Here is a 13,039-nt window from a genome sequence, read left to right as displayed (position 1 = left end):
AGCTGCAATGTCATATTGACGAAAATACAGAGGCACAATGACCATGTCACTCGTGAAGCATCTCTACCTTTATCTGCGCCGATCAGTTCATGAACGGGCGTTTCCGGCTTCAGTGCGCTTGACACATCACACTTTGTACCACATTTCCCTTTAAACACGCCTCTCAGCTCCCCTTTCGTGCACTTTTTTAACCAATCGCACAAGATCGTTTAAGCTTACAGCATTTGACTGGAGCCATCAAGTTTGCTGCCCACGTCCTTTGCTTCCACCGAACGGCTTTTCTCCACAATCAGTTACAATCCAAGTTGCTGGTCAACTTCGTTCGTTCCGGCTAGATCCTCACCGCTTTGAACTGTTGAGGTCTAGGCCTATTGAACTTCGCTTGGGCTATGTTTCTCGTTATCCACGCTAAGTTAACTCGTCAGCAGGAGGAAGGCTAGACAAAACATGGAACCAGACCATCTCCATTCTCTATCTTGGGAAACTTAGGGCGTGGGGAAGACAGTTAGCTGCTTCACAGTTTCTCATGGTGCAATGAACTTTTTGAGTTGATGTATATGGCTTCAAGCTTGTCAACTAGTTCATCTTCATAATATCTCTATGGCATGTAGTCACATGGCTACTTATTGGTGTTCCGTTTCGCTCGGCTATTGGCGCATGCACGTGGCCTACCTTGGGGCGGAGAAACTCTCAGCCATTGAATGGCTAATTTGGTATCAACTCAGTCACTCTTCAATATCACTTCAGCTTGCCGCACTGCTTCTCCCCTAACTCCCTCCACTCCAGCCCTCGTTGACTCTCGCCCAAGGTAAGTTAAACCATTTTTTCTCTGTATCATGAAGCAGGCAAGTTAACGGAGCGTTCAGAAGATATGACTTCCCAGTCCTCACGTTTCATGGACTTCCCCTGTGAACTTCGTAGTCATGTATATGACGAACTCTGGAGTGTAACCCCAGTGCTATTTGTCGCGACCCCTTTCAGAAACTTGGGACTAGAGCTGCGTTCCGAGAATGCTATGGCTCTCAAGCAGCCCTGCTCTCCCTTTCTTCCAAAGTGGCTTCTGACGAGCAAATCTGTTCTCGAAGAAGGGCTAGCGCAGCTACACCTCAAGCCCACATGACATTTAAACACAGACCATACGATCATCGTCGATAAGGAGCGAAGCATGCCATGAGACTACTGGGGTTGTAATTCCTAGGTGTTTGTATATAATATCTCGAAGCTCTTGTGGAAGTCGTAGAAGTGGACACGGCTGGATTTTGATTCCTTTCGGTTAGATGACCCTGAGGGCTGTTAGCCGTTTCTTCACTAATTATATCGGAGTGGCCTGGTGAAATATTACTCTTGATCCTCTTGAGCTAGATATTAGGCTTGTCCACTTTATGTGTCTCATCGTCTGCACATTTAATCTTTCGTTTTGTTGCAGACATGGTTCGTAGGTTTCCGAATAGGGAAGATCAGATTTCGTATACTTGTCGATGTCGTCTAATTGGGTGTAATCGGGATAGCATGGGTTCAATTTGGTGCCTGGGAGAAAGCTTTATTCAAGACTCAACGTGGTGAGACGTCGAAGCTTATTTAGTTTATGTGAAAAGATTGATATAGACGTCAAAGGTTGGGGGCGAGTGATGTTTAGGAGGTAGATCTAGCTGTTAGTGATATTTTTAAGAACTACGACAGATTTTTCCAGCTGGTACAATGCTAGAACATATTCGTTAGTCCAGGAAACCTTCGGATTCTGTTTTCGAATGCTACCTGTATCGAATATCAAGCTTGAAGAACTAGGATACATGTGCGCATCATATTACGCTCATGATGCTTCCGTATAAGGCCTGGAAGCCTCTTCTCCTGAATCATAAACTGATCCTATAATTTCTAGTTGGCTATGAGAGGATCGAGTTTGCACACTCACATCTGTCCCCCATGGAAATGTTTAGCTTGTGATACATTGTGTCGAATGGGAATCTGACCAGATCCATAGGCTCAGGATCCTCGTAGTGTCATATCTGAACCTTGCGTCAACGAGATTAAGCTTCCGCGAAGCTCGAGGGCCGCAAGGTCCATTGCACATGCAGAAAAGTCGGAAGGGAACTTCGTCAAGCAAAGTGCCAATGAAGCGGATTGAACGTGATCTTAGGTGTCGCCATATTGTTTGTATTTCGCGACCTTTGAGCAATTCTTTGCGTGTGGAACTAGGGAACGACTTGATCTTAACCGTAAGTCGATCCCAAGTAGAGGGCGGCGGGATTCCAAAACCTTAGATCACCTTCGTTTCAAAACAGTACTGTAGAGTCTGAATAGTGGACGAAGCCATTGGGGAAGGAGGCGAACGGGGCCTGCACTAGGGGATCGGGTCACCTGATATTTGCCACTCGCTGTTGTATCGGAATGGTTTCATTGCTTCTTCAAGAAGCTGTTTGGTGACCTTGAGAAACTATCGAGGAAACATAGGCCAAATGACATGGTCCCTGGGACAGATTCAATGCATACCTTGAAGGAGTACCTATAGTGGCACGTTAAGATCCTAGGTGTGAGCTTCCACAAGACATCATAGATATCGTCTCGAAATCCTTGTAGGCGCCTTGGAAATGGAAAGATATTAGCTTTCGCGCCCGCCATGTTCTCCACCGTCGTCATATCTTCTCGTCGATTGGCTTAAAACTTTAGCTTAAGCTGTCATCGAAAGACAGAATCTTGCCTTCGAAAGTGACCTATGGCAAGTATTATTCTTTAGAGGAGTCTGTTGGCTGTGTAGTTTATGAACCGGTGGAGGCAGAGCCGAGACGGTTATTCTCTAGATGTGTTTACATAGTAAATAAATAGGACGAAGCGGTGAGCGGTGACTGTTAGGGGTTCGTCCATAGCTGGAGCCGTAAAAACCTAAAGTGAACTATGAGCGGAATGTTGATTGAGTCACCACGTGTCTTGTAAAGATCTTAAGGACTCTAACTGAGTCATAGTTTACGGTACATTTGAAAGTTTTATTCTGTCCTCAAAACGTAGAATAGGTTGTATGCTTGGAATTGTAGCCAAGAGATTGCGATCATCGAATTGACTAGGAGATTTAGATTGACAATATACAGAGGCGAAGGGTTATAAGTAGTCCACCACGACCCGAAGAGGTTAACACTTGGAAGGTTCGGATTAGATGCTGACGCTGGTAACGATAAAATTGCATCTCATCAAAGAAAAGTTAAAATCAGGCTCATTGCAAATACGGAAAAGCTATAACCTTGGGAGTAACAGAACCTTTCACTACTAGCACAAGGGGTAAAATACACCTTAGTCTAAGCCCCACACCGCAACTCTAACCTTCATGACTTCATCTCAATTACTCTCCTCTAAATCTCTCTCACCATCTGCCAAGTTTTCTCTCGTTCCTATAGATCAAATCTTTGAAGTTGTAGATTAATATCCCTATCTTTTTTACATTCCCACATTATTCCGAATCCAGCGGTAAAATCCCACTAGCATAGTAAACCCTACATTTACACATACATGCCTAACTACGAGTCTCATTGGAGTTAGGGAAAGACAATTGGGTACTCGGCCGACAAGAGAAAAATTCGATCTCACCTGAAGGGTTTCCAGGAGGTCTGTCGGCTTTTATACTTCCAATTGTAATCCCGACTGTGTTTACTGGTTATTTTTTAGAGTCCTATGGGAATGATAATGATAAGTGATGGCAAAGATGGTGAAAGAGGGTTGAGTGAAGAAAAATCTGTGAAAATCATGTCTGTGTTCCTGTTTCATGGCTTACGCAGATGTTGGAAGTGGGAATATTATAAAGCCGCTGTGTGAGAGTGACATGAATGAACGACATTAATTTGCCCCCAGATACCTGCCTTACAAACCAGGCAAATGAGACATACGAAACCTAAACTCAAAATCCTCACTCTGATATATCATTCACCCTCATCCACAATTCTCATTTGGCGTAATGCCTAGTGAAAGCATGACCTTAAGGTTGAGGTAGCTACGCGTCCTCGTCGCAAATTGAGCTTCTAGAACGCCATAACGAAAGTTGATAAGAAGAGTGGAGCGTTTCCATGCATATTTTTAGAACTGCCAATCGGTCGCCGCTGTCAACGGTCGTCGAGGATCCTCTCCCGAAGTCGTGAAACAAGGCCGGTTGGGTTCTCCAAGGTCTCGATACATGGGGTCTTTCAACGCTGGAAACCACTCACGACACCACCAAAAGTCAGGAGATACCAAGAGGAAGACATTTCGCTGATGATTTGGCATGGCAAGAGGTTCAGTGTCCTAGTGTTTCGCAAATCGAGGAGGCGAGGCTGGTTATCTTGGTGTGGCTGGGAGCCGCGAATCCGCGTGGCTGGGGCGGAGTGTGTGGCGCTCCAGCATAACGTTGGCCTGCCGACAGCCACGTCTTCCCGACCCCCAGCTCCACTTTGCAATAGTGAGCGGATCTGAGTGGAGGCTAAGGTGACTACTTGTGGAGCCCGGCTTGCTTCGGTGGAGACTCCGTGTCGCATTAACGTACTTTTGTTAGGCTTAATTGAGAGGAGGCTGGAGATGAGTGTTTACGTAGGCTGGAGTAAATGGTGGTGTGTGACTTGTATAAGAGAAGATAGAACCGCAAGGTAGGGTGGTATCTCACAAGCTTCTTCTCACTCCAGTCAAGACCTTAAAGCGGTTGCAATTGTCTTTCTTGTGTACGATACCCGGAAGCCTTCATCGTACTACCCAATCCTCTCACCAGACTCCACTCTCCATCCCCTCCAAACCCACTTCAACGGCCACCGCCAACATGCAGATCTCGCTCGTCTCCATCGTTGCTGCTCTTGCCGCTACTGCCTGTGCCACCTATGTCCCATACAACTCCACAACTATTGCACCTTACCCAACTGGTACCGGCATCCCAACGGGCACTGCAGCTCCCACTGGTCCCGCTCCAACGGCGAGCTTCACACAGACCCCCTTCCCAGGTGCAGCATCCGCGAATGTCGCAGGTTCAGCCTTGGCACTCGTCATTGCTGGAGGTGTTGCTTTGGTAAGTCTTCCTTATACATAACCATGACAAGAACGTACCACTGATGGGATTCAAGATCATCTGATCAGCTTCATACTCTTCACTTCTCACACGACATATTTGGAGATACGACGGGCGCAAACAGAGTCGGGATGATGTTAATAATGGATGGATTACAGGGTTCTTAGCATGGACGACATTTTATGGCGCATGGGAATTTGGCATTGGGTTTGGACCTAGGAAATGGAATGCATCGTAGACTTAGACCTTTGTAATAGCGGAGGGACTGATTAATGATGATGGATAGCTTACGGTCGAGACGAATAAATGAATAGTATGGCATTAAGACGATGGCTACGTTGATAGACCTACCACAAGATATCAAAAACAATGAATACTTTGAAATACCATACTGTATCGGACTTTTCGGTGGCTCTCAATTAGTCTTAAAGCATTGTTGTTACATTGCATAAAGTATAACGTCGGTCCCTGTGTTGCGAAAACCTCCTGTGCTGAAGAGTTTGAGGGGTACTTTAACTTTAAAGGACTTAAAATCTATGCGCCCGCCAATATTTCCTATAATTCTGTATAAGCCGTGTGCTAGTGGACTCCTGAACCTTGTAGGCCCCTCCCTCCTAAGTATTACGTTTGCATCATCACCGTCAAGCCTACTTTGCAGAAAGCCTTGCTTTATCTCTAAACAGCATCTACTCCTATAGCATCACTATTGAGGTCTTCCTAAACTTAACATTTCTAAAGGGATCTTTTCTGAGCCTTAGAGACTTATTACAATGTTAGAAAGTCAACTTCAGCCTTTTGTAGGATGTGGGGCGCAAATTTATGCTAGATTGTCACGCAGGACAAAATCCCTATTACCAATTTAGCTAGTATAGAACAACTCCGCCCGTCTTATCGATTTAACTATTTGATGTAGTTAATTTACTTGCAGCGTTACAGTGACTACTGGGCGTGTGGCTGTGCCTCCAGTCAACCAATGCAGCTCTCTGGAACCACCTACAGAAATCGCCACCGCACAAGGGTGACCAACAATGCTGTGTCTTGCCACCTATTGCTGAACATGGCAGGGAAATTTTGAATTTTAGACAAACACTTGTATCCTTTTGGCCTTCTCCTTGGCTCCAGCACGGGTTAACAGATGGACACTACCTAATTAATGTCCGTCTCTGTGTCACGAAAAACCCATCGTGCCGAAAAGTATAAGGGGTACTTTGGCTTCAGCCAACCTAAAATCTGCGCAATCCTATATCTTTGTCGTAATTTTGTATTAGTCGTGTACTATAGGCAATCCTGAACATGCAGGCACCTTCGCACTCAAAAATTACCATCGCGTTGTTGACGCTGCGTTGATTTGTAGCGAGCCTCCTTTAGGTATAGCGCCGTGTATCATTTGCTGAACAATGCCAAGTCTGTAACCGTCTAGGGTCACATGTTTCGTCTATTCTCAATTCACCACACACCGTTCACGCCAGGTTCTGCCCGATCAGCGCAAATGTCATTAAAACGAATCCAGAGGGAGCTGGTAGATCTTGAGCGTCACCCGCCATCTTCCTGTTCTGCAGGGCCAATCAGTGACGACTTATTCAATTGGCAGGCGACAATTTTGGGACCGGTACGCCACGTCCTCCATGCCTTCTGACCGCTGTCGGAGTGCTCGATGGATAACCGGCCTCTAGACAGACAGTCCGTACGAGGGAGGTGTCTTCTTACTCTCAATTCGTTTCCCTACCGATTACCCTTTTAAGCCTCCGGTGATACGGTTTACCACTCGCATATATCACCCAAATATCTCCACAGACGGGCGAATTTTTATGTGTCACTACCACGACGGGATCCTTAATACCCTCTGGAGCCCATCCCTTACAGTTTCGTCGGGTATAAACTACCCAAATTCTAGTGGTTGAATGCTTGCAGCCTGCTAACACTAGCTCTCCAGTTCTTATGTCCATATCAATGTGCATGGCGGATCCGGACCCAGACTGTCCCATCCAGAGAGAAATCGCCCAAGTCTATAAAACTAATCGGGCGTGTTTTCAGGCAACAGCTCAAGAGTGGACAAGAAAATATGCTGTATAACTCTAACATAGGCACGTCCTTCTGTATGCTAATTACTTAGCAGTAGTTAATAGGCTTGCCTATATAAGAATTATCTTTGACTTCTACTTATAGTCTATCTTATCTGCAAGCCTTCTTTTAAGGCAAAGATCCAACACTAGTTGCCTTACGTAATTGTAGAGGTATTAGCAGCTGACACAGTCGCCGTGCGTGTTCGCATCATATGCCAGCAGAAGACGCGCGCATTCAGGATATCAGTCGGGAAGAGATCGCGGAGCCGGCGCACGCCGTTCACCGTTGTCTAGGTCTTATCGCGGTGGCCGTTTAAGCCGTGAACGGCTACGATGCTAGAAAATAGTTATGAGTAGCCTAATTAGTCAAAATAGAGCACGTGACTGCATGTGTCCTAGGCTTCCTATTCGGGAAGACGTCCGAAAACGCGAGATCGCGTTCGCGCTCAGCCCCAACTTTTCGAACGTCACCTCCCACCTCCATCTACACCACACTTAAAATACCTCTTCTAATATACACAATGGCATCTACAGATGGGAATCTCCTCAAAGGTGCGCCTTTGTAAGTCTTAACCCCAATTAGCCACCTCTGAAAGAGTTCGTCGCTCACTGCAGCTCCAGTCAAGACCAACCATTTCTCCCCTCCCGAAGCGCCTCATTCTACAACCCTCTCCATACCTTCGACCTACCAAAAGGCGCTGAGAAAAATTACGGGCAGCAATATGCAGATATGTACTTCTTACGGCTTTCGCAATTGCGACCGTCTATTGTCCAACAGGCGACGGAGGCATGGAGGGATTTTGAGGTAGCTATATCCTATCATAGAGTTCTTATGGAGCTAAATGGCTTTGGGAATGGGGAGATTGAGATGTGCTGACGTACGACAAGCTAGCAGGAGAGAAAGCGAAAATGGTAGACCGAGTACTCGATGTTCGACAGGGCGAGCTGTGTTGGGTTGTTGGCACGGTGTATATGGAAATGGGATTGAAACCCAACATCTTGGATGATATAGCAAAAGAAGTACTTCCTCCTACCTCCTCCTTCCCTTCTGCTAGACTACGGACTAATTCCTCAGCACTGGATCGCTGCCCCACCCTCCCGCAAAACCTACATATCACCTACGGGCCTCGACGAAATGATGCTAGAAGACGAATCCGGCCGTCTTCGCATCATAGGCGAGTCGCTAAACTCGCACTACGTGACAGGCTGCGTCCTCGCCGCGCTCGGCACTGAGCAAGCAGACGGCTCCTTCCAAGTCATCGCAACGCAATACGCGGACCTCCCGCGACAACCACAGCGCTGGGAACGGGACGATTCTGCGCTCACCGTATCTGGGAAGAAGAGGAGCACAAGCGTGGGCGTGAAGAGAGAGAAATCAGGGAAGGTGGCGATTGTGAGTGGACTGGAGATTACAGGCACACAGGACGATGATATGGGGTTGGATTTGCTGGTTGAGTTTTTGACCGGCGAGGTTGGCGCGCATGCAGAGCAAGAGAAAGCAGCTAAGATAACGAGGTTGATTATCGCTGGGAATAGCTTGTCGCATGCAAGTCCGATATTATCACGCGAGGACTTCAATGCGAGGAAGGGGAAGAAACATTACGGATACGACGCTTCCAGCTATAACGCCACGCCGTCCGAACGCTTCGATGCTCTCTTGTCTGACGTCCTGCCTTCGCTGCCCGTCACGCTTATCCCTGGCGCGTCGGATCCAGCGAATGTTGCACTACCACAACAACCGTTGCATCCAGCGCTGTTTCCCCAGAGCAGACAGTACGCGAACCCACCCGTCAAGAGTAACGAGAGCCGCGAAGGACTCGACAGCGTGTCGAATCCGTGGGAAGGCGACATTGACGGGTGGCGAGTGCTAGGAACTGGGGGGCAAACCGTCGACGACCTCTTAAAATACGTTGAAGATGTCGAGGCCATGGATGTTATGGAGATGATGCTTCGGTGGCGGTCTGTAGCACCAACTGCACCAGATACACTATGTAAGTCCCTAAATCCCACCAAACCGCTACTCTCCCGCCACGCAATGGAACGCAACCAAAACCAAGATAATATGAGGCGATGCTAATTTGAACAGGGTGCTACCCCTTCCAAGACGACGACCCACTCATCGTAAAAGATTGTCCACATATCTACTTTGTAGGGAACCAAGCAAAATTCGAAAAACGCGTTATCGACGGCCCAACAGGGCAGAAAGTTCTTCTCATCTCTGTGCCTAAGTTTAGTCAGTCGAAGACGGCGGTGTTGGTGGATATGGAAACACTGGATGTTGAGACGGTCGGTATGGTTTCCATACAGCCAGGTTCGTAGGATTGGAAGCTGTTGTGCTGGTTGCATGGGACGGTGTAAATGTCGATGGCAACGGGAACGGGAAATACTCTGAATGGCGTTTTAGATGGGAGGAGAGATGAAGGGAGGAAGGAGTATGTGACATGAATGATACCCATGTGCTGGGAACAGCTTTACGCGAATAAACGCGAGTTATTGTTTAAATCTGATTTTCTGGCGCACGTTGTCCTTAAGGTGAAAACACACCTTGCCGTTCTTAACTAGTCTATTAGGGGTACCTATGGTGAACGAGTCGCAGAACAACAGATGGGAGCGATTCATGAACAATATCTTCGCCGTCGGATTAGCTATCTAAATGAACCGCGAAGAATTCAAGACATAGGAGCCACTTGTCCTCCATTAGAGCCAGTCTCGTGATGTTACAAACGTATGAGACCGTTCATAGAGGTAAAATAGAAACTAAACCGAATATCCTCCCAAACAAACCTTTGGATAGTCCTAATGTTCATGATTCCAAACACATCAAAGCTCCATACAAATACCACAATATCCTGAAGGAGACGGTGACAACCAGTCCCAACAAACCATTGAAGAATATGTTCTTCCACTTATCCCTACTCTTACTCTACATTTTCCTGTAGCCTACTCAACGGAGGCAAGACATTCCTGCCAAATCCGGTCCTGCTCAGCCTCTCCAACTCTTCATCCTCCTCTTCACTATCCATTTCAACATCCTCTCTTCTCTCCCCCTCGTCCGCATCCTCCATTTCCTGATCTTCATCCGCATCTGCATCCGGACTTTGATCCCGATCTTCCTTGTCCACGCCATTTCCATTACTCTCCATCCACTCCAAATCCCCCTCTTTCCCCTTCTTCTTCGTGCGTACAACGCCTCTACCGCCTTCCCAGCGCTCCATTCGACGGAGCGCTCGATGCAGCATTTTCGCTCGGTAGTACGCTTCTTCGCCATGATCGTTCGTCTCGCCCGAGTAATCCGATGGGACCAAGCCCGCGAACATCGGCGGCGGGGTTTTAGTTCCGACTTCGATATCTGCTTGTTGAACCGCCTGGATGTTAGATTCTTCGTCTGTATCGTAGCCATCCGGCATGCCCTTGCAGCGTACCCAGGCGCGCATAACGGCGCCGTCACGATGTCGTTGTTTCTTCGCGCGCTGGTATTCGATGCGGAGGCCGCGGTCGAGGATAACTTCGACGCGCCGACGCCGGTACTGTTCGACGGCTAATTGGTGCTGCGTCAAGGGTCTTGTGCGCTTGTGACTCGGATCTGAACCGTTTAGCGGGAGATAGAAGCCATGCGGTCCGTTGAAGGTCGCAACCGGGGCATTTGTAGAAGGAGACGTGCCATCTTGAGAAGTAGCCTGAGCATCAAGTTTGGCTTTGAAGCCGCGCCCTCCGCCGTTGCGGTTGCGAGACCAGTTTCCACGGCCAGGGCCTTTGGGTGCGGGGGTTGACGCTGGCCCGTCTTCATTTAGAAGAGTGTTGATGCGCATATTTGGGGTGGACTTTTTCCCCGTGTTGTATACGCTAGCGGGTGGGGAGGCTGAGCGTGTGCGGTCGGTGTCGGAGGGATAATCCCTCTCGATGATAGACTTTGCCAGCTTGCTTCCTCGACCACCCCTCGCGGAGCCTTTGTATTATTAGCTATGCTCTTGAGAAGACGGGTCCTACGAGAGTCTGAGAGACTTGCCATGAGATGGAGATTGGCGGTCTCTGCCTGGAGTAGACGCGCCATCATCTGCCAGGACTGAAAAGACGGGATTTTGATTGAAGGCTGCGGTATGGTTAGCAGGAATGGTTCTGAGAACCAGAAAAACATCAAAGAACGACAGCTGGCGCCTATTTACAGCTATTGACGAGCTTAAGAGGACCCTTGCAAGTTAAGTTGCTAAGCCCGCAAATATTCACAAAATGTAGTCGACTTAGATCTGTACTCACCTTTCTTGTTAGTGCGCTTAGGGCCTGTAACAACAGGCGCCATGTCACTTGCTAGAATGGCTACTTGCCTTAGCAGAGCAATTATGAGAGTTCAAGTTGGCGTCCATACCTATTCGTTCCTTTCGCTTGATCTCACCAAAGTTTTTCTCATCTAGGGTATCAACGTTCTCCAATGCTTCTAGATCCGGAGTCAGAAAGTCAAATGCGGGACATTTGATGGGCAAGCCATTGGTAGCATCGCCATCGACTCCATATTGTCCCGGTCCGAACGGATTAGATTGGGCTGCCTCTTTGGAGAAGTCGCTCTCTAGGTACCACCACATCAGCCACAAGAATGCGGTGGCTCTACTCCTGCTGCTAAGATTTGATCGCATGACGAGGTCAAAGAAGTCGCGGGGTGGAAAGAAGTGGATCTCGGATATCTTTGGCGCGTATTGCGAGAGCACGAAGATCAGGTTGACGGGATTCGTTCGAGGGATCGGATGCGACCTGATGTCTTCGATCGTGCTAGGCTGTTCTATATCCTCGGTCGCGCCCTTGAGTATTGATTTCAATCTCGGTGCATCTTGCAGCTGCTTGTAGGCATTCGGGTCCTGCCGGGCTTGGAGGGAGGGGATCGAGTGGTAGGTTCGGAGCTGAGCACGCATTTCCGGAAAGACTATGGTAGTATTAGAGATACCCAAGTATACGTCCTCAACTTCTCTCACAATTCAGAGTAGTGTTCATCCGCCCAACATTGACCAGCAGACATACCATTGCCATGTTGATGGCAGCCGGTCGCTCTGTCAGCAGCTTGTCCTTCAGGATTTTGCTACACTTGCTGCTCTTGGCCATTGCATCTAAGTAGATGTCTGCAAACGTGTGTCCTCCTGAGCCGTCCGACACCTTGTGAAACACAGTCTGCGGGTCTTCGAACACATAGCGAAGAAAGTCGTACTGGATGTCCTTCCGCCAGAGCGGAATGCCATCATCTTTCTTCAGATGCCGAATCTTGTTGCCAGAGTAGACTGAGGAGACGCTTCCATTGGCATTGCGGCGGGTCGTGGTTGTGGTGGCCGTGTACATCGGTGGCTCGACAGATGGCTTGGAGTCGGTTGCAGACTTGGGAGCATCCTGTGCAGCCTCACTTTCGTCAGGGCCGGGAGTATTTGGCTGTGGAGGGGCAGGCTTCGCGTCTTCCATGGCTGGTTCTGCTGCTAGAATGTGTCGGAGGCTGTTTCTGGAGTCGGGCTCGTCGGCGCGCGGAGCTGGTGCCGCAGCAGAGGTCGTGTTCGGATCCATGTGTCGAGCTTGGTTGCAGCCGCCGTGTAAGGTTTCGGATTCAGCAGGGATAGAGTCTGGACATTAGAATCATTGATGCACTTTCTATGCAGGATGAAGGCTTTTCAACAAAGTGGCTGGACCGCCCCTTTGATCATGACGGTCGTGAGCGAGCTTTACGTTTGCCGGCGTCGGAGTAACATAAATCCGAGATCTAGATTTGAGGATCTCACGATCCAATCATGTGCATTTTGCGACACTTGAGATCGAAGGTCACTCGTTGATGAACTCATTCAAAGCAGGTTATTGGGAAAACACACGTGGATTCCATAGGGCAACTAGCTCATTGCCATGCGCCCCATGCAAACTAGTCTATTTAATTTAATCATCCGATGAGAACTGTGCTTTTATGTATGGTGATTCCCTCGCCCAAGTCATTAAAGAATCTCGG

The 13,039-nt window shown here is 48.2% G+C and overlaps 5 protein-coding genes across 5 annotated transcripts; 3 read left to right on the top strand and 2 right to left on the bottom strand.

The window, feature by feature from the left end:
• Nucleotides 1-1,142: 1,142 nt before the first annotated feature.
• BDR25DRAFT_351245 (uncharacterized protein) lies at nucleotides 1,143-3,178 on the bottom strand (the record flags this gene model as incomplete). The annotated part of the gene is made up of 14 exons (XM_033694824.1): nucleotides 1,143-1,308; nucleotides 1,380-1,538; nucleotides 1,608-1,645; nucleotides 1,673-1,781; nucleotides 1,913-1,982; nucleotides 2,013-2,132; nucleotides 2,167-2,256; nucleotides 2,307-2,341; nucleotides 2,373-2,434; nucleotides 2,491-2,654; nucleotides 2,689-2,794; nucleotides 2,827-2,880; nucleotides 3,000-3,055; nucleotides 3,109-3,178. 14 exons carry the CDS (start codon nucleotides 3,176-3,178, stop codon nucleotides 1,143-1,145), a joined length of 1,299 nt encoding a protein of 432 aa, XP_033551561.1.
• A 1,384-nt stretch (nucleotides 3,179-4,562) lies between these two features.
• Nucleotides 4,563-5,398, top strand: BDR25DRAFT_301367 (uncharacterized protein). The gene is made up of 2 exons (XM_033689554.1): nucleotides 4,563-5,011; nucleotides 5,067-5,398. The coding sequence occupies exons 1-2, from the start codon at nucleotides 4,769-4,771 to the stop codon at nucleotides 5,073-5,075; spliced, it is 252 nt and encodes an 83-aa protein (XP_033551560.1). The 5' UTR covers nucleotides 4,563-4,768; the 3' UTR covers nucleotides 5,076-5,398.
• Nucleotides 5,399-6,475: 1,077 nt separating this feature from the next.
• BDR25DRAFT_280190 (ubiquitin-conjugating enzyme E2) lies at nucleotides 6,476-7,084 on the top strand (the record flags this gene model as incomplete). The annotated part of the gene is made up of 3 exons (XM_033687795.1): nucleotides 6,476-6,620; nucleotides 6,685-6,883; nucleotides 6,945-7,084. The coding sequence occupies exons 1-3, from the start codon at nucleotides 6,501-6,503 to the stop codon at nucleotides 7,082-7,084; spliced, it is 459 nt and encodes a 152-aa protein (XP_033551559.1). The 5' UTR covers nucleotides 6,476-6,500.
• Nucleotides 7,085-7,595: 511 nt separating this feature from the next.
• Nucleotides 7,596-9,471, top strand: BDR25DRAFT_332082 (uncharacterized protein; the record flags this gene model as incomplete). Its single annotated transcript, XM_033692714.1, has 5 exons — nucleotides 7,596-7,636; nucleotides 7,690-7,879; nucleotides 7,963-8,094; nucleotides 8,150-9,065; nucleotides 9,161-9,471. The coding sequence occupies 5 exons, from the start codon at nucleotides 7,596-7,598 to the stop codon at nucleotides 9,391-9,393; spliced, it is 1,512 nt and encodes a 503-aa protein (XP_033551558.1). The 3' UTR covers nucleotides 9,394-9,471.
• A 342-nt stretch (nucleotides 9,472-9,813) lies between these two features.
• BDR25DRAFT_255080 (uncharacterized protein) lies at nucleotides 9,814-12,753 on the bottom strand. Its single transcript, XM_033686337.1, has 5 exons — nucleotides 12,036-12,753; nucleotides 11,438-11,986; nucleotides 11,329-11,388; nucleotides 11,081-11,164; nucleotides 9,814-11,020 (listed from the first exon to the last, which is right to left on the bottom strand). Exons 1-5 carry the CDS (start codon nucleotides 12,607-12,609, stop codon nucleotides 9,993-9,995), a joined length of 2,295 nt encoding a protein of 764 aa, XP_033551557.1. The 5' UTR covers nucleotides 12,610-12,753; the 3' UTR covers nucleotides 9,814-9,992.
• Between the last annotated feature and the right edge of the window lie 286 nt (nucleotides 12,754-13,039).

Source organism: Lindgomyces ingoldianus (assembly GCF_010093535.1).
Source record: "Lindgomyces ingoldianus strain ATCC 200398 unplaced genomic scaffold BDR25scaffold_6, whole genome shotgun sequence".
Lineage (NCBI taxonomy): Eukaryota > Fungi > Ascomycota > Dothideomycetes > Pleosporales > Lindgomycetaceae > Lindgomyces > Lindgomyces ingoldianus.
The sequence above is the reverse complement of the archived record's forward strand: the minus strand, read 5'-3'. Positions and strand labels throughout refer to the sequence as shown.